The sequence below is a fragment of the Zosterops lateralis genome, assembly GCF_965231275.1.
Source record: "Zosterops lateralis genome assembly, chromosome: 27".
NCBI lineage: Eukaryota > Metazoa > Chordata > Aves > Passeriformes > Zosteropidae > Zosterops > Zosterops lateralis.
The window spans coordinates 2,188,709-2,207,376 of record NC_139787.1 but is presented as its reverse complement, the minus strand read 5'-3'; the positions used below and the strand labels follow the sequence as shown (position 1 = coordinate 2,207,376).

The 18,668-nt window shown below is 66.0% G+C and overlaps 2 protein-coding genes across 2 annotated transcripts; one reads left to right on the top strand and one right to left on the bottom strand.

The window, feature by feature from the left end:
• The first annotated feature begins 1,380 nt into the window (after positions 1-1,380).
• Positions 1,381-9,962, top strand: MPZ (myelin protein zero). Its single transcript, XM_083879085.1, has 6 exons — positions 1,381-1,456; positions 3,876-4,039; positions 6,171-6,384; positions 8,102-8,237; positions 9,038-9,098; positions 9,739-9,962. The coding sequence occupies exons 1-6, from the start codon at positions 1,399-1,401 to the stop codon at positions 9,826-9,828; spliced, it is 723 nt and encodes a 240-aa protein (XP_083735211.1). The 5' UTR covers positions 1,381-1,398; the 3' UTR covers positions 9,829-9,962.
• A 5,720-nt stretch (positions 9,963-15,682) lies between these two features.
• PCP4L1 (Purkinje cell protein 4 like 1) lies at positions 15,683-17,168 on the bottom strand. Its single transcript, XM_083878738.1, has 3 exons — positions 17,151-17,168; positions 16,871-16,925; positions 15,683-16,121 (listed from the first exon to the last, which is right to left on the bottom strand). Exons 1-3 carry the CDS (start codon positions 17,157-17,159, stop codon positions 15,973-15,975), a joined length of 213 nt encoding a protein of 70 aa, XP_083734864.1. The 5' UTR covers positions 17,160-17,168; the 3' UTR covers positions 15,683-15,972.
• Between the last annotated feature and the right edge of the window lie 1,500 nt (positions 17,169-18,668).

The window sequence follows — 18,668 nt, the reverse complement described above, 5'->3', positions numbered from 1 at the left end:
AACCCCCTCAAAACCCCCCAAAGTTCCCCAAACCCCCCAAAAAACCCCATAACTCCCCCCAAAGCCCCCAAAATCTCCCCCCCAAAAAAACCCCAAAACCCCCCAACCGCCATCACCATGTCCCTCCAGTGTCCCCTCAATGTCCTCCCCATGACCCCCCCAGTGTCCCCCAATATCCCCCACTGTCCCCCCCATGTCCCCTCAATGTCCCCCCCATGTAAAAAAACCCCAAATCCCCCCCACAAAAAAAAACCAAATTCCCCAAATCCTCCCCCAAATTTCCCCCCAAAAAACCACCCCTCCCAAAAAAAACCCACAAAAACCCCCCAAACCCCCCCAACCACCAGCACCAGGTGCCCCCAATGTCCCCTCAGCGTCCCCCCAATGTCCCCCCATGTAAAAAACCCAAATCCTCTCCCAAAAAAACCCAAAACCCCTCAAAATCCCCTCCCAAAACCCCCCAACCACCAGCACCAGGTGCCCCCCAATGTCCCCCATGTCCCCCAATGCCCCTCCAATGTTCCCCCATGTAAAAAAAAAAAAAAAAAAAAAAAAAAAAAAAAATTCCCCCCAAAAAACCCCCCCAAACTCCTCAAAATCCCCCCAAAACCCCTCAAAAACCCCCCAAAACCCCCAACTACCAGCACCAGGTGCCCCCAATGTCCCCCCAGTGTCCCCCAATCCCCCCATGTCCCCCAATGTCCCTGCCATATCCCTCCCATGTCCCCCCAATGTCCCCCCAATGTCCCCCCCAATGTTCTCCCATGTAAAAAACCCAAATCCCCTCCCAAAAAAACCCCAAAACCCCTCAAAATCCCCTCCCAAAATCCCCCAACCACCAGCGCCAGGTGCCCCCGATGTCCCCCCAATGTCCCCCCAGTGTCCCCCCTGTCCCCTCCAGTGTCCCCCAATGTCCCCCAGTGTCCCCCATGTAAAAAACCCAAATCTCCTCCCAAAAAAACCCAAAACCCCTCAAAATCCCCCCCAAACCCCCCAACCACCAGCACCAGGTGCCCCCCAATGTCCCCCAGTGTCCCCCCATGTAAAAAAAAACCAAATTCCCCCCCCAAAAACCCCCCAAAACCTCTCAAAATCCCCCCAAAACCCCCCAACCGGCAGCTCCAGGTGCCCCCCGCTGTCCCCCCGCTGTCCCCCCGCTGTCCCCCCGCTGTCCCCCGTGTCCCCCGTGTCCCCCGGGGCCACATTCCTGCTCTCCGCCCCCGCGGCGCGCGGGGAATGCGGTGGGGACAAAGGCCACCCTTGTCCCGGTCCCTAAATGTCCCCTTTGAGTCCCCCCCGCGGTCCGCGCCCATTGGCCGGGCCCCGGGGGAGCCGCTCGGGCCGGGCCACCCTTAAACCCCGCGCCCGTGTCCCCTCTGTCACCGCAGTGTCACCGCCATGTCCCCGAGGGCCACCCGCCGCCTCCTCCTGCTGGCCGGGCTGGCGGCCGCGCTGGGTGAGCGGGGACAGGGGACAGGTCCCCTAATGGGACAGGGGGGGACAGGGGACAGGTCCCCAAACGGGACAGGGGACAGGTCCCCTAATGGGACAGGGGGACAGGGGACAGGTCCCCTAACGGGACAGGGGACAGGGGACAGGTCCCCTAACGGGACAGGGGGACAGGTCCCCTAATGGGGGGGACAGGGGGACATGTCCCCTAATGGGACAGGGGGGGACAGGGGGACAGGTCCCCTAATGGGATAGGGGGGACAGGGGGATATGTCCCCAAATGGGGATGGGGAGGGGACAGGGGGACAGGGGACAGGTCCCCTAATGGGGGGGACAGGGGGACAGGTCCCCTAATGGGACAGGGGGACAGGGGACAGGTCCCCTAATGGGGGGGACAGGGGGACAGGTCCCCAAACGGGACAGGGGGACATGTCCCCTAATGGGGGGGACAGGGGGACAGGTCCCTTAATGGGACAGGGGGGGACAGGGGGACATGTCCCCAAATGCGGGGGGACAGGTCCCCAGATGGGGCTGGGGAGGGAACAAAGGGGGGACATGTCCCCAAATGGGGAGGGGACAGGGGGACATGTCCCCTAATAGGGCTGGGACAAAGGGGAGACATGTCCCCAGATGGGCTGGGACAGGGGGGGACATGTCCCCAGATGGGGCTGGGGAGGGGACATGTCCCCAAACGGGGGGGGGACAGCGGGGACATGGCCCCAAATGGGGCTGGGGAGGGGACAGGGGGGACAGGGAGGGGACAGGGGGTGGCTGGAGGTCACCCACGCGCTGCTTGGGGACTGTCACCGCGGCTGGCGTGGGACAGCGGGGTGGCGGGAGGGTGACAGGGCTGCCACCACCCTGGGGACAGATGGGTGTGGCTGCGAGAGGGTCCCCAGAGCTGTCACCAACCTGGGGACAGATTGGGGTGGCAGGAGGGTGACAGGGGTGTCACCAGCTTGGGGACAGATGGGCGTGGCTGCAAGGACAGTCCCGACCTGAGGACAGGTGGAGGTGGCTGCAAGGACAGTCCTGGTCACTGTCACCAACCTGGGGACAGGGTGGGGTGGGTGCCAGGGGGGTCCCAGAGCTGTCACCAGCCTGGGGACAGATGGGGTGGCAGGAGAGTGACAGGGATGTCACCAGCTTGGGGACAGATGTGGGTGGCTGCAAGAAGAGTCCCGGTCACTGTCACCAACCTGGGGACAGGCCAGAGTGGCTGCCAGGGGTGTCCCAGAGATGTCACCAACTTGGGGACAGCAGGGTGGCAGGAGAGTCACAGAGATGTCACCCCCCTGGGGACAAATGGGGTGCCGAGAGGGTGACAGGGCTGTCACCAACTTGGGGACAGATGGGCGTGGCTGAGGGCTGTCACCAGCGTGGGGACAAATGGGGAGGCAGGAGGGTCCCAGAGCTGTCACCAACTTGGGGACACATGGGGGGGAGTGCCACACCCAGCCGTGCTGGTGTCACTGAGCTGTGGCACTTGTCACCTCCCTGGGGACATGCGGGGGGGACTCTGGGTGGCTGCGAGTCTTGGCCACTGTCACCAACCTGGGGACAGATAGATGGGTGTGGCTGCGAGGACAGTCCCGGTCACTGTCACCTCCTTGGGGACAGCTCAGGGTGGCTGCCAGGAGGGTCCCAGAGCTGTCACCAGCCTGGGGACAGACAGGAGAGTGCCACACCCAGCCCCGATGGTGTCACTGAGCTGTGGCACTTGTCACCTCCCTGGGGACAGACGGAGGGGGCGGGTGCCACACCCAGTCCTGATGTCACCGGGGCGCACAGAGGGTGCCATTGTCACCTCCCCGTGGGTGCCAGCCCCGCCCGTGTCACCGGCCACTGCCACACTGTCCCCTCCCGGCCACCCCTGGGGACACCAGGACAGTGTCACAACTCCGTGTCACCCCTGGGGACAGCAGTGTCACAGCTCCCAGTCCCCATGGGGACAGCAGTGTCACCACGCCGCTGTCCCCTCTATGCCACCCCTGGTGACACCAGGGCGGTGTCACAACTCTGTGTCACCCCTGGGGACACCAGGACAGTGTCACCACGCCGCTGTCCCCTTTGAGCGACCCCTGGGGACACCAGGACAGTGCCACAACTCTGTGTCTCCCCTGGGGACAGCAGTGTCACAACACCGCTGTCCCCTCCCAGCCACCCCTGGGGACACCAGGACGTGTCACCACGCCGCTGTCCCCTCTGTGTCACCCCTGGGGACACCAGGGCGGTGTCACAACACCGCTGTCCCCTCTGAGTCCCAATGGGGACACCAGGGCGGTGTCACCACACCGCTGTCCCCTCCGTGTGACCCCTGGGGACACCAGGACAGTGTCACACGCCGCTGTCCCCTGGCTGTCGCTCCCCGCTGTCCCCGGGGCGCTGTCCCGGCCCGGCCCGGGGTGACAGTGCCGTGTCCCCAGTGTCGCCGGTGTCGCCGATCCACGTGTACACGCCGCGGGAGGTGCACGGCACGGTGGGCTCGCGGGTCACCCTGTCCTGCAGCTTCTGGTCCAGCGAGTGGATCTCCGAGGACATCTCCATCACCTGGCACTTCCAGGCCGACGGCTCCCGCGACAGCATCTCCGTGAGTGTCCCCGGGGTGTCACCGGTGTCCCCAGTGTCCCCGACCCATCCCCAGTGTCCCCAGTGTCCCCAGTGTCCCCAAGGTGTCCCCAGCCCACCTCCAGTGTCCCCAAGTGTCCCCAGTGTCCCCAGTGCCCCCAAGGTGTCCTCAACCCTTCCCCAGTGTCCCCAAGTGTCCCCAGTGCCCCCAAGGTGTCCCAAGTGTCCCCGAGTGTCTCCAGTGTCCCCAGTGTCCCCAAGGTGTCCCCAACCCGTCCCCAGTGTCCCCAAGTGTCCTCAACCCTTCCCCAGTGTCCCCAAGGTGTCCCCATCACGTCCCTCCCAGCCTCCAGTGCCAGCAGATCCTTCACTGAGGGTGACACGGTGTCTTCTGGCACTGTGGTGGCACTGGGGATGTCTCCAGGGTGTCCCCAGTGTCCCCCAGTGTCCCCAGTGTCCCCAGTGTCCCCATTGCGCCACCAGCCCCGGTGTCCCTTTGTCCCAGCGCCAGCAGATCCTTCATTGAGGGTGACACGGTGTCCTCTGGCACTGGGGTGTCCCTGAGGTGTCCCCAGGGTGTCCCCGATCTGTCCCCAGTGCCCCCAACCCACCCCCAGTGTCCCCAAGATGTCCCCACTGTGCCACCAGCCCCGGTGCCACCTTGTCCCGGCGTGAGCAGATCCTTCACTGAGGGTGGCACAGAGTGTTCTGGCACTGGGGTGTCCCTGAGGTGTCCCCAGGGTATCCCCAGCGTCCTCAAGGTGTCCCCAAACTGTCCCCAGTGTCCCCACTGCCAGCCCCAGCAGTGTCCCGTTGCACCGTGGTGGCACCGGGGTGTCCCCACAGTGTCCTTGTGTCCATCCCCACCAGGACAGTCCCCTCCCTGTGGGGACGCCCCGGTGACATCCCCAGCCACTGTCCCAACACCCCCCATGGCCATTGTGCCCTGTGTCCCCTGTGTCCCCTCTGTCCCCTCTGTCCCCTGTGTCCCCGTGGCTGGCTGTCACCCTGCTGGGCTGGGGGGCCACCTCGGCTCTGCGGTGACATCACTGTCACTGTCACTGTGTCACTGCCACTATCACTGTCCTGTCACTGTCACTGTGTCACTGTGTCACTGTCCTGTCACTGTCCTGTCACTGTCACTGTGTCACTGTGTCACTGCCTCTGTCACTGTCACTGTCATTGCCACTGTCACTGTGTCACTGTCACTTCCACTTCCACTGACACTGTGTCACTGTCACTATCACTGTCACTGTTACTGTCACTGTGTCACTGTCCTGTCGCTGTCACTGCGTCACTGTGTCACTGTCACTATCACTGTGTCATTGCCTCTGTCACTGTCACTGCCACTGTCACTGTGTCACTGTCCTGTCACTGTCACTGCGTCACTGTGTCACTGTCACTATCACTGTGTCACTGCCTCTGTCACTGTCACTGCCACTGTCACTGTGTCACTGTCCTGTCACTGTTGCTTTCACTGTGTCACTGTGTCACTGTCACTGTTCTGTCACTGCCACTACCACTGTCATTGCCACTGTCACTGTCACTGTCAACGTATCACTGCCACTGTGTCACTGCCACTATCACTGTGTCACTGTGTCGCTATCACTGTGTCACTGTCACTGTGTCACTGTGTCACTGTCACTGTGTCACTGTCACTGTGTCACTATGTCACTGTGTCACTGTCACTGTGTCACTGTGTCACTGTGTCACTGTGTCACTGTCACTGTGTCACTGTCACTGTGTCTGTGTCACTGTGTCACTGTGTCACTGTGTCACTGTGTCACTGTCACTGTGTCACTGTCACTGTGTCACTATCACTGTGTCTGTGTCACTGTGTCACTGTCACTGTGTCACTGTCACTGTGTCACTGTGTCACTGTCACTATGTCACTATGTCACTGTGTCACTGTGTCACTGTGTCACTGTCACTGTGTCACTGCGTCACTGTGTCACTATGTCACTGTGTCACTGTCACTGTGTCACTGTGTCACTATCACTGTGTCACTGTGTCACTGTCACTATGTCACTGTGTCACTGTCACTGTGTCACTGTGTCACTATCACTGTGTCACTGTGTCACTATGTCACTGTGTCACTGTCACTGTGTCACTGTGTCACCGTGTCCCCGCCCCTGTGGCTGTCCCTCCGGCAGATCTTCCACTTCGCCAAGGGCCAGCCGTACATCGACGACGTGGGCACGTTCAAGGAGCGGATGGAGTGGGCGGGGAACCCGCGGCGGCGGGACGGCTCCATCGTCATCCACCGCCTGGAGCCCGGCGACAACGGCACCTTCACCTGCGACGTCAAGAACCCGCCCGACATCGTGGGCAAGTCCTCGCAGGTCACGCTCTACGTGCTGGAGAGAGGTCAGCGCGGGGCCACCTGCCGGCACACCTGTGGGGTGTGTCACCTGCCGGCACACCTGTGGGGTGTGTCACCTGCCGGCACACCTGTGGGGTGTGTCACCTGCCCTCACACCTGTGGGGTGTGTCACCTGCCCGGGCACACCTGTGGGGTGGGGTCACCTGCCGGCACACCTGTGGGGTGTGTCACCTGCCCTCACACCTGTGGGGTGCTGTCACCTGCCCCTCACACCTGTGGGGTGGGGTCACCTGCCCTCACACCTGTGGGGTGGGGTCACCTGCCCGTCACACCTGTGGGGTGCTGTCACCTGCCCGGTCACACGTAGGGGGGGACACCTCGTGTCACCTGCCCGTCACACGTGGGGAGGGGACAGCTCGTGTCACCTCCCTGATGCCCCCTGAGAGTGGCGACACAGGGCTGGTGTCACCTGCCCGGTCACCCATTGTGGGGCGACACTGGGATGGTGTCCCCTGCCCAGTCACCCGTGGGGAGGGACATTTCGTGTCGCCTGGTGTCGCCTCCCTGATCCCTCCTGAGAGGGGTGACATCGGACTGGTGTCACCTGCCTGGTCACCGCTGGTGGGAGTGACACTGGGCTGCTGTCACCTCCCTGCTCCTCCACTTCTGGGGGGTGACACTGACACTGTCCCGCTGTCCCCTCCACGCACAGCCAGTGGGGGGTGACATGATGCCACTGTCTCCTCAGTGCCCACCCACTGCCAGGGGGTGACACTGTCCCCGTGTCCCCTTCCTATACAGCCAGGGGTGACACTGTCCCCCTGTCCCCACACTCCCGGAGGTGACACGGTCCTGCTGTCCCTACAGTCCCGGGTGTGACCCTGTCCCCCTGTCCCCGTGTCCCCTCCCCACTCCCGGAGGCGACACTGTCCCCTTGTCCCCTTCCTACACAGCCAGGAGGTGACACTGTCCCCACATTCCCGGATGTGTGACCGTGTCCCACTGTCCCCGTGTCCCCTCTGCACTCCCGGGGCTGACCCTGTCCCCGTGTCCCCTCCCCTTTCCCGGGGGGGTCACACGGTCCTGCTGTCCCTACAGTCCCGGGTGTGACACTGTCCCCCTGTCCCCCTGTCCCCGTGTCCCCTCCCCGCTCCCGGGAGTGTCGCACTGTCCCCACACTCCCAGGTGTGACCGTGTCCCCCTGTCCCCACACTCCCGGGGGGTGACACTGTCCCCACACTCCCGGAGGTGACCGTGTGCCCGTGTCCCTCACTCTCGGGTGTGTGACCGTGTCCCATTGTCCCCGCACTCCCAGGGTGACCCTGTCCCCTGTCCCCGCACTCCCTGGGTGTCCCCATGTCCCCGCACTCCCGTGTGACCCTGTCCCCTGTCCCGCACTCCCAGGGTGACCCTGTCCCCTGTCCCGCACTCCCGTGTGACCCTGTCCCCTGTCCCGCACTCCCAGGGTGACCCTGTCCCCTGTCCCGCACTCCCGAGTGACCCTGTCCCCTGTCCCGCACTCCCTGGTGACCCTGTCCCCGTGTCCCCTGTCCCTGCACTCCCTGGTATGACCCTGTCCCCTGTCCCGCACTCCCAGGGTGACCCTGTCCCCATGTCCCCGCACTCCCAGGGTGACCCTGTCCCCGTGTCCCCGCACTCCCTGGTGACCCTGTCCCGTGTCCCCTGTCCCTGCACTCCCTGGTATGACCCTGTCCCCATGTCCCCGCACTCCCAGGGTGACCCTGTCCCGTGTCCCCGCAGTGCCGCCCCGCCCCGGGCTGGTTCTGGGCTCTGTCATTGCCGGTGTGCTGCTCTCGGTGGCGGCGCTGGTGGCGCTGGGCTACGGGACCCGCTGGTGCTGGCGGCGGCGCCAGGCCGGGCTGCAGCGGCGCCTCAGGTGAGCCGGGCCCTCCCCACTGCCCCGGGACCCTCCCCACTGCCCCAGGACCCTCCCCACTGCCCCGGGACCCTCCCCACTGCCCCGGGACCCTCCCCACCTGCCCCGGGACCCTCCCCACTGCCCCGGGACCCTCCCCACCTGCCCCGGGACCCTCCCCACTGCCCCGGGACCCTCCCCCACCTGCCCCGGGACCCCTCCCCACTGCCCCGGGACCCTCCCCACCTGCCCCGGGACCCCTCTCCACCCTCCCCGGGACCCCTCCCCATTGCCCCGGGACCCCGGCCGCCGGTCTCCCCTCCCCACCTGCCCCGGGCCCCTCCCCACCTGCCCCGGCCCCCTCTCCACCCTCCCCGGGCCCCTCCCCACTGCCCCGGGCCCCTCCCCACTGCCCCGGGCCCCTCCCCACCTGCCCCGGGACCCCTCCCCACCTGCCCCGGGCCCCTCCCCACTGCCCCGGGCCCCCCGCCCCACCCACCCCCGGGACCCCTCCCCACCTGCCCCGGGACCCCTCCCCACTGCCCCGGGCCCCTCCCCACTGCCCCGGGACCCTCCCCACCTGCCCCGGGACCCCTCCCCACTGCCCCGGGACCCTCCCCACCTGCCCCGGGACCCCTCCCCACCTGCCCTGGGCCCCCTCCCCACCTGCCCTGGGCCCCCCGCCCCACCCACCCCCGGGATCCTCCCCACCACCCCGGGCCCCCTCCCCACCCTCCCCCGGGCCCCCCGGCCGCCGGTCCCCACTCCCGAGACGCTTTTTCCTCTTTTTTTCCCCCAAAACCCCCCGCGCCGCCCCGCAGCGCCATGGAGAAGGGGAAGCTGCAGCGCTCGGCCAAGGAGGGCTCCAAGCGCGGCCGGCAGGTGAGAGAGCTGGGCTGGGGCTGTCCTGCTGTCCCCAGGCTGGCCCTGCTGGCCCTGGGGCTGTCCCCGGTGTCTCTGGTGTCCTCGGGGCTGTCCCTGGTGTCCCCTGGGGCTGGTCCTGGTGTCCCCACTGTCCCCTGGGGCTGTCCCCAGTGTCCCCGGGCTGTCCCCGGGCTGTCCCCGGTGCTGTCCCAGTTCTGTCCCCGGTGCTATCCCAGGGCTGTCCCCTCTGTCCCCGGGCTGTCCCCTGGGCTGTCCCCGCTATCCCCCCCGTCCCCGGTGCTGTCCCCGGTGCTGTCCCCGGGGCTGTCCCCGGGGCTGTCCCCCCTGTCCCCGGTGCTGTCCCCGGGGCTGTCCCCGCGGTGACGCCCCGCTGTCCCCGCAGCCCCCGGTGCTATCCCAGGGCTGTCCCCGCTATCCCCCCTGTCCCCCGTTCTGTCCCCGCTGTCCAAGTCCCCCTGTCCCCGGTGCTGTCCCCTCTGTCCCCCTGTCCCCTGTGCTGTCCCCGCTGCTGAACCCCCGCTGTCCCGCAGCCCCCGGTGCTATCCCAGGGCTGTCCCAGGGCTGTCCCCGGTGCTGTCCCCTCTGTCCCCTCCCTGTCCCCGGGCTGTCCCCGCGGTGACCCCCCCTATCCCCGCAGCCGCCGGTGCTCTATGCCATGCTGGATCACGGCCGCGGCTCCAAGAAAGGCAAAGGCGGCTCCGGCGAGTCCCGCAAGGACAAGAAATAGCGGTTGGGGGGCAGGGGGGGGCCCCCCGGGGCCGGGCCAGGGGCAGCCCCAGCCCCCCAAAGTCATCATGACCATCGAGATGGAGCTGCGGGGGGAGGAACAGCCCAGCCCCGGGCCGGGCCCCCCGCGCCCCCCGCCCGCTCCCCCAGCGGGGGCAGCCTCCGGAGCGCCCTGCTGGGCCTGGTCCGGCCCCAACCGGGGAATTCCTGAGATAAACACCCCAAAATCCCCCCGGAGCGCCCTGCTGGGCCTGGTCCGGCCCCAACCGGGGAATTCCTGAGATAAATATCCCCAAAATCCCCCCGGAGCGCCCTGCTGGGCCTGGTCCGGCCCCAACAGGGGAATTCCTGAGATAAACCCCCCAAAATCCCCCCGGAGCGCCCTGCTGGGCCTGGTCCGGCCCCAACAGGGGGATTCCTGAGATAAACACCCCAAAATCCCCCCGGAGCGCCCTGCTGGGCCTGGTCCGGCCCCAACCGGGGAATTCCTGAGATAAATATCCCCAAAATCCCCCCGGAGCGCCCTGCTGGGCCTGGTCCGGCCCCAACCGGGGAATTCCTGAGATAAACACCCCAAAATCCCCCCGGAGCGCCCTGCTGGGCCTGGTCCGGCCCCAACAGGGGGATTCCTGAGATAAACACCCCAAAATCCCCCCAGGAGGCTCATCCGGCCCCACCCGGGGGGTTCCTGAATTAAATATCCCCTAAATCCCCTCAGGAGCCCTGCTGGGCCTGGTCCGGGGGGGTTCCTGAGTTGAACCCCCAAATCCCCTCAGGAGCCCTGCTGGGCCTGGCCCAGGGGGATTCCTGAGTTAAATATCCCCAAAATCCCCCCGGAGCGCCCTGCTGGGCCTGGTCCGGCCCCAACCGGGGGGGTCCTGAGATAAATATCCCTAAAAACCTCCACAGGAGCCCTGCTGGGCCTGGTCCGGGGGGATTCCTGAGATGAACCCCCAAAATCCCCCAGGACCCCGGTGCGGCCCCTCCCGGCCGGGACCCGGCGAGGAGCGGGGTGTGGTCCTTGCTCGGGTCCCCCCCGGCCCTGGGGACAATCCGGGTCCCCTCCTGACCTTTGGGGACAATCCGGGTCCCCCCCGGCCCTGGGGACAATCCGGGTCCCCTCCGGCCTGGGGACAATCCGGGTCCCCCCAGGCCCTGGGGACAATCCGGGTCCCCCCCCGGGCCTGGGGACAATCCGGGTCCCCTCCGGCCCTGGGGACAATCCGGGTCCCCTCCGGCCTGGGGACAATCCGGGTCCCCTCCGGCCCTGGGGACAATCCGGGTCCCCTCCAGGCTTTGGGGACAATCCGGGTCCCCTCCTGGCCTTGGGGACAATCCGAGTCCCTCCTGGCCCTGGGGACAATCCGGGTCCCCCAGGCCCTGGGGACAATCCGGGTCCCCTCCGGGCTTTGGGGACAATCCGGGTCCCCCCAGGCCCTGGGGACAATCCGGGTCCCCTCCGGGCTTTGGGGACAATCCGGGTCCCCCCAGGCCCTGGGGACAATCCGGGTCCCCTCCGGGCTTTGGGGACAATCCGGGTCCCCTCCTGACCTTTGGGGACAATCCGGGTCCCCTCCGGCCCTGGGGACAATCCGGGTCCCCTCCGGGCTTTGGGGACAATCCGGGTCCCCCCGGCCCTGGGGACAATCCGGGTCCCCTCCTGACCTTTGGGGACAATCCGGGTCCCCTCCGGGCTTTGGGGACAATCCGGGTCCCCCCAGGCCCTGGGGACAATCCGGGTCCCCCCCGGCCCTGGGGACAATCCGGGTCCCCTCCTGACCTTTGGGACAATCCGGGTCCCCTCCGGGCTTTGGGGACAATCCGGGTCCCCCCCGGGCTTTGGGGACAATCCGGGTCCCCCCCGGCCCTGAGGACAATCCGGGTCCCCTCCAGGCTTTGGGGACAATCCGGGTCCCCCCCGGCCCTGGGGACAATCCGGGTCCCCTCCGGGCCTGGGGACAATCCGGGTCCCCTCCAGGCTTTGGGGACAATCCGGGTCCCCTCCGGCCCTGGGGACAATCCGGGTCCCCCCCGGCCCTGGGGACAATCCGGGTCCCCTCCGGCCCTGGGGACAATCCGGGTCCCCCCCAGGCTTTGGGGACAATCCGGGTCCCCTCCAGCCCCGGTCTCCCCCTGCCCAGCCCCGGCCATTCCCCGAGGGGATTTTCTCCTTCCCAAAGCGAACCCGGCGGATTTGGGGTCGGTGTCCCCCCTCCCCTCCCTGTCCCCTCCCTGTGTCCCCTCCCCGTGTCCCCTCCCCAAACTCGGGTGGGGGGTTTCTCTTTTTCTCCGCCCCCTCCCCAAATTTCGCTCCTTTTTTTTTTTTTTTTTTTTAATTTTTCTGGCCGTTTTCTCGTCTCTCCCCGCGACCGACCCCGAATGACGTCGCGGGTGTCCCCTTTGTCCCCTTTGTCCCCTCCTGTCCCCCCCATTAACCCCCGGGACCCCCCAAAATCCGGCCGGAGCCCCGGGAGGGGCCGAGGCTTTGGCCGGGCTGGGGGAGCCCCTGGAGGCGTTTTTTACCCCCTGTTTGTCCCCTCCCTGTCCCCTGGTGCCGTTAATAAAACCCTGAAACGTCCGCGGGCTCCGTGTCCCCTCCCTGTCACTGTCCCAGGGGGTGGGCAGGGGTCCCTTAGGGGGGTGGGGGGTCTCAGGGGGTGGGCAGGGGTCCCTTGGGGGGGGGAGGGGGTCTCAGGGGGTGGGCAGGGGTCCCTTGGGGGGTTGGGGGGTCTCAGGGGGTGGGCAGGGATCCCTTTGGGGGGGTGGAGGGTCTCAGGGGGTGGGCAGGGGTCCCTTGGGGGGGTGGGGGTCTCAGGGGGTGGGCAGGGGTCCCTTAGGGGGTGGGGGGTCTCAGGGGGTGGGCAGGGGTCCCTTGGGGGGTTGGGGGGGTCTCAGGGGGTGGGCAGGGGGTCCCTTGGGGGGGTTGGGGGGTCTCAGGGGGTGGGCAGGGATCCCTTTGGGGGGGTGGAGGGTCTCAGGGGGTGGGCAGGGGTCCCTTGGGGGGGTGGGGGGTCTCAGGGGGTGGGCAGGGGGTCCCTTGGGGGGGGTGGGGGGTCTCAGGGGGTGGGCAGGGGTCCCTTTGGGGAGAGGGGGTCCCAGGGGGTGGGCGGGGGTCCCTTGGGGGGTGGGGGTCTCAGGGGGTGGGCAGGGGTCCTTGGGGAGAGTGGGGGGTCTCAGGGGGTGGGCAGGGGTCCCTTGGGGGGGTGGGGGGTCCCAGGGGGTCTCAGGGGGTGGGCAGGGGTCCTTTGGGGGGGGTGGGGGGTCTCAAGGGGTGGGCAGGGGTCCCTTGGGGGGGTAGGGGGTGCCAGGGGGTGGGCAGGGGTCTCTTGGGGGGTGGGGGGATCTCAGAGAGTGGGCAGGGGTCCCTTGGGGGGTCCCAGAGGGTGGGCAGGGGTCCCTTGGTGGGGGGGAGGGGGTGGCTGTCACCTCCTGTCACTGCAGGGGGGGACACAAAGACCCCCAGCTCTGACCCCCGGGGGGGATTTTGGGAATTGCGGCTCCCGCAGGGAAATGGGGCTGGAGCGGCCCCCGGAGCCCCCCGGAGCCCCCCGGAGCCCCCCGGAGCCCCCCCGGAGCCCCCCCGGAGCCCCCCGGAGCCCCCTGGTACCCCCCGGAGCCCCCCCGGTATTATTATATTATTATATTATTACATTATTTCTGTCCTTTCCCTAATAAGTCCGGACCCCGCCGTGTCCCCTGGGCCGTGTCCCCTGGGCCGCGCCCGGGCCATGTTTTTCTTTCCGAGGAGTTATTTCTGCCCCGGATCGCGGCATTCCCGGGCCCTGCCAGCCCCCGGAGCCCCCCCGGGCCGCTGTGAACGCCCTAAAATCTCAGTACAAACCCCCCCCAAAATCTGAGTCCAAACACCCACAAAACCCGGCTGAAATCCTCCCAGAATCCAGGTGGGAACCTCCCCAAAATCCGGCTGCAAACCCCTCGAAATCCGGCTGTGAATCCCCCCAAATCCGGCTGCAAACACCTCGAAACCCGGCTGTGATCTCCCCAAAAAATCCGGCTGCGAACCCCCCAAATCCGGCTGAAAACCCCCAAAAATCCGGCTGAAAACACCTTGAAACCCGGGTACAACTCCCCCCAAAAACCCGACTGTGAATCCCCCAAAAACCTGTCTGGGAAGCCCCCAAATCCTTCTGCGAACCACCCAAAAATCTCTCTGTAAACCCCCATAACCCGGCTCTAAACCCCCAAAATCTGGCCAGGAACCCCCCAAAATCCTTCTGCAACCCCCCCAAAATCCGGCTCTGAATCCCCAAAAATCCTTCTGGAAATCTCCCCCAAAACCCGACTGTGAACTGCCCAAAATCTTTTGCAAACCCCCCAAAATCCGGCTGAGAATCCCCCCCAAAATACGACTACGACCCCCCCCCAAATCCTTCTGCGAACCCCCCAAAACCCCAGCTCCAAACACCCCAAAACCCGGCTCCAAACACCCCCAAAACCCGGCTCCAAACACCCCAAATTCGGCTCCAAACACCCCAGAATCTGGCCACTAACCCCCCAAAATCCAGCTCCAACTCCCCCAAAATCCAGCTCCAACTCCCCCAAAATCCAGCTCCAACTCCCCCAAAATCTGGCCGCGAACCCCCCAAAATCCAACTGCAGAGCCCCCAAACCCACCTGAAAACTCCCCAAATCCCTTTGGCAAAACCCCCAAAATCCGGCTGTGAACCCCCAAAAATCCTTCTGCGAACCCCCAAAATTCTTCTGCGAACCCCCCAAAATTCTTCTGCGAACCCCCAAAACCTGCCTGAAAACCCCCAAATCCCCCTGCGAACCCCCAACTCGCTCTGATTTTCTCTCCCACTCCCCGACCATTTTTGGGGCTCCCGAGCTGCATCGGGTGAGAAATTCTTTTGAATTTCCCTGGAAATCCTTCAAATCCCAAAAACATGGGAGACCTTGGGAGGGGCAGAGAAGAGGAACCTGGGGGTCCCTCCCAGGGGGGTCCCCGAATTCCCCCCGAACCCCCAGACCACCCTCCTCTTCCTCACTCTTTATTCTCTGCACAAAGGCCAAAAACTCCTCCGGGGAGGGGACAGTGACAGGAGGGGACAGGGACAGGGACAGGAGGGGACAGGGACAGGGACAGGAGGGGACAGGGACAGGGACAGGAGGATGAGGAGCCCCAGTTTCCTGCCCCGGGGGCTGCAGCAGGACCTGTCCCCCCTCCCTGGGGCTCCCCTCGCTTGGGGACACCCGTGTCCCCTCCCGGCGTGTCCCCAGCGCCACCACGGGACAGGGAAATGGGGGTCCCCAGGAAAAATGGGGATTCCCAGGTAAAACGGAGGATTCACAGGGAAATGGGGTTCCACGAGAAAATGGGGATTCCCAGGGAAAATGGGGATTCCCAGGAAAATGAGGGTTCCACGGGAAAATGGGGGTCCCCAGGAAAAATGGGGGATTCCCGGGAAAACGGGGGTTTCACGGAAAATGGGGATTCCCAGGGGAAAATGGGGGTCCTTAGGAAAACGGGGGTCCCCAGGAAAATGGGGGTCCCCAGGAAAATGGGGGTCCCCAGGGAAAATGGGGGGTCCCCAGGAAAATGGGGGTTCCAGGGGAAAAGGGATCCCCAGGAAAACGGGGGTCCCCAGGGAAAATGGGGGGTCCCCAGGGAAAATGGGGGGTCCCCAGGGAAATAATGGGGGGTCCCCAGGGAAATGGGGGATTCCCGGGAAAATGGGGGTTCCACGGGAAAATTGGGGGGTCCCCAGGGGAAAATGGGGGGTCTCCAGGAAAATGGGGGATTCCCAGGGAAATGGGGGAACCCCAGGGAGATGGGGGATCCTCAGGGAAATGAGGATTCCCAGGAAAAGGGGGGTCCCCAGGGAAATGGGGGTCCCCAGGGACCCCAAGGCCGCCTCCCCCGGGGACCCCCGGCCGTGTCCCCTCAGAGCCCCCCGGTGTCACTGGGGGTCCCGGCTCGGGGCGGGGAAAGGCCCGCGGGGTCCCCATGAGGGTTCTGGGGGGTCCCTATGGGGGTTTCGGGGGTCCCCATGAGGGTTTCGGGGGTCCCCATGAGGGTTTTGGAGGGTCCCCATGAGGGTTTCGGGGGTCCCCATGAGGGTTTGGGGGGTCCCCATGAGGGTTTCGGGGGTCCCCATGAGGGTTTGGGGGTCCCGGCCCCCCCTCAGGGCCCCGGCTCCTTCTTGCGCCGCTGCAGTCTGCGGAACCTGCCCTGGATGGCCAGGGCCGCCCGCTCCGTCTCGGGCGCGCTCAGGTCGATGTCCATCTCCCCCTCCTCCTCCTCCTCCGCCTTCTTGGGGTCACCGGCCTGGCCTGGGGGACAGGGACAGCCTTGGGGACAGCCTGGAGCCCAGGGGGACACCCTGACACCAACCGGGGGACAGGGACAGCCTTGGGGACAGCCTGGACCCCCTCCTCCTCCTCCTCCGCCTTCTTGGGGTCACCGGCCTGGCCTGGGGGACAGGGACAGCCTTGGGGACAGCCTGGAGCCCAGGGGGACACCCTGACACCAACCGGGGGACAGGGACAGCCTTGGGGACAGCCGAAACCCAGGGGGACACCCAGGGGGACAGGGACAGCCTTGGGGACAGCCTTGGGGACAGCTGGAACCCCAGGGGGACACCCAGGGGAACAGGGACAGCCTTGGGGACAGCTGGGACCCCAGGGGGACACCCAGGGGAACAGGGACAGCCTTGGGGACAGCCTGGAACCCCAGAGTCACCCCAGGGACACCCAGGGGGACAAGGGACAGCCTGGAACCCCCAAACTCACCGTGGGGACACCCAGGGGGACACCTCGCCACCCGCCAGAGGTTCCCCATCACCCCCCACCCCTCAGGGGACAATCTGTACCCCAGAAGTCCCCGAGGTGGGGGGGACACCACGACACCCCCGAGGGGACAGGGGAGGGACAGAGCGGGTCCCCAAATCCACCCAGGTGCCACCACCCTGCGAGGACAGGGACACGGGCCTGGGGTGTGCGGGGACAGAGGGACAGGAGGTGACAGGAGGGGACAGGAGGGGACAGGAGGGGACAGCCCCCACCTGACCCGGGGTCCTCACCTTGCTGCTGCCCACCGGGGGCCTCCGCCGCCGAGGGGGGCTCATGGGGGCTGCGCTGCGGACAGAGGGGACCCGGGGGGTGACACAGGGGCTCTGCTGTCCCCAGGGTCCCCCCATTGTCCCCTCCTTGTCCCCCCAAGCTCCAGCCAGAGTGGGGCTCATGCACTGAGAACAGAGGAGAGCCCGGGGAGAAAAGGGGAGGTGACAGCGGTGCTCCAGAGTCCCCAGAGTGTCCCAGAGTCCCCAAAGTGTCCCCAGAGTGTCCCCAGAGTGTCCCCACCTCGCTCATCCCGCTGCCGCCGCCGCTCTCCCAGTGCGGGGCCGGCGCTGCCGCCGCCGCTTTTATAGGGGCGGGTTTGAGTGACAGCTGAGCTCAGCCAATGGGGAAAGGGGGTGGGGTCTGTAAGGGATACGCCCATTAGCGGGGGGTTCAAACTCGAGACGGACCGGGGGGGACATTGGGGGACACGGAGGGGACATTGGGGGGACATTGGGGGGGACATTGGGGGGGACATGGGGGGACATGGGGGGACGTGGGGGGACATTGGGGGACATTGGGGGAAACTGGGGGACACTGGGGACATTGGGGGGACATGGGGGGATATTGGGGGACACAAGGGACACGGGGGACTTGGAGGACACACGGGACATGGGGGACATTGGGGGACATTGAGGATATGTTGGGCGTGGGGGATATTGGGGAACAGTGGGGGACATTGGGGACATTGGGGGACACAGGGGATGCTGGGGGACACGGAGTACATTAGGGGACATTGAGGGACATTGGGGACATAGGGGGACATTGGGGAGCATTGGGGGGACATTGGGGGGCATTGGGGACATGGGCAACATGGGGGACATGGGGACACAGAGGACACTGGGGAACATGGGAGCATTGGGGACATGGGGTCTCAGAGGACACGGGGGGACATGGGGGGCATGGGGGACACTGGGAGACACTGGGGACATTGGGGGACACCGGGGGGCATTGGGGGACACGAGGGACACTGCGGATATTGGGGGACACTGGGGGACATTGGGAACATTGGGGAATACGGGGGACATTGAGGGGACACTGGAACATGGGAGACACAGGGAGACATTGAGGGGACATTGGGGACATGGGGACACAGGGGACAGTGGAGACAGTGGGGGCACTGGGGACATTGGGGACACTGGGGGGACACTGGGGGACACTGGGGGGACATGGAGGGACGTTGAGGGGACATTGGGGGACATTGGGGGACATGGGGACATTGGGGGACATTGGGGACACTGGGAGACACGAGAGACTTGGCGGACACTGGGGACATTGGGAACATGGGCGGCATGGGGGACATGGGGATACGGGACACTGGGGGACACAGGAGCATTGGGGGACATTGGGGACACAGGGGACATTGGGGGACACAGGGGTACGTGGGGGGACATAAAGGCGACATAGGGGGACAAAGGGACCCGGGGAACGTGGCGGGGACACGAGAGGACATGGAGGGGACTGGGGGGTGGGACAGGGGACACGAGGGGACACAGGGGGCACGAGGGGACACAGGGGACTGTGAGGACACCGGGGTGACCGTGAGCCCCCTGGTGCCACCCTCGTGGTGCGGTGACACCTGGGGACGGGGCACAGGTGCTGAATGGGGACACGGCCAGTGCTGGGGACAGGGACCCTCCTGTGGGGACAGCGGTGACAGGGCGGCCACCCCCGTGTCCCCTCTGAGCTCTGCTGCTGCCAGTGCCACCCCCAGCTGTGACATCCTGGCGCCTCCCTGTCACCGTCTGGTGTCCCCTCGGT

Bases quoted from the DNA above. Each gene is read 5' to 3' on its own strand.
- PCP4L1 (XM_083878738.1), bottom strand. The intron at 16,122-16,870 runs GTGAGGACCCCG...CCTGTCCCCCAG, and splicing joins CCCCGGTGGGCAGCAGCAAG to GCCAGGCCGGTGACCCCAAG.
- MPZ (XM_083879085.1), top strand. From the start codon at position 1,399: ATGTCCCCGAGGGCCACCCGCCGCCTCCTCCTGCTGGCCGGGCTGGCG. The intron at 6,385-8,101 runs GTCAGCGCGGGG...GTGTCCCCGCAG, and splicing joins GCTCTACGTGCTGGAGAGAG to TGCCGCCCCGCCCCGGGCTG. The intron at 8,238-9,037 runs GTGAGCCGGGCC...GCCGCCCCGCAG, and splicing joins GGGCTGCAGCGGCGCCTCAG to CGCCATGGAGAAGGGGAAGC.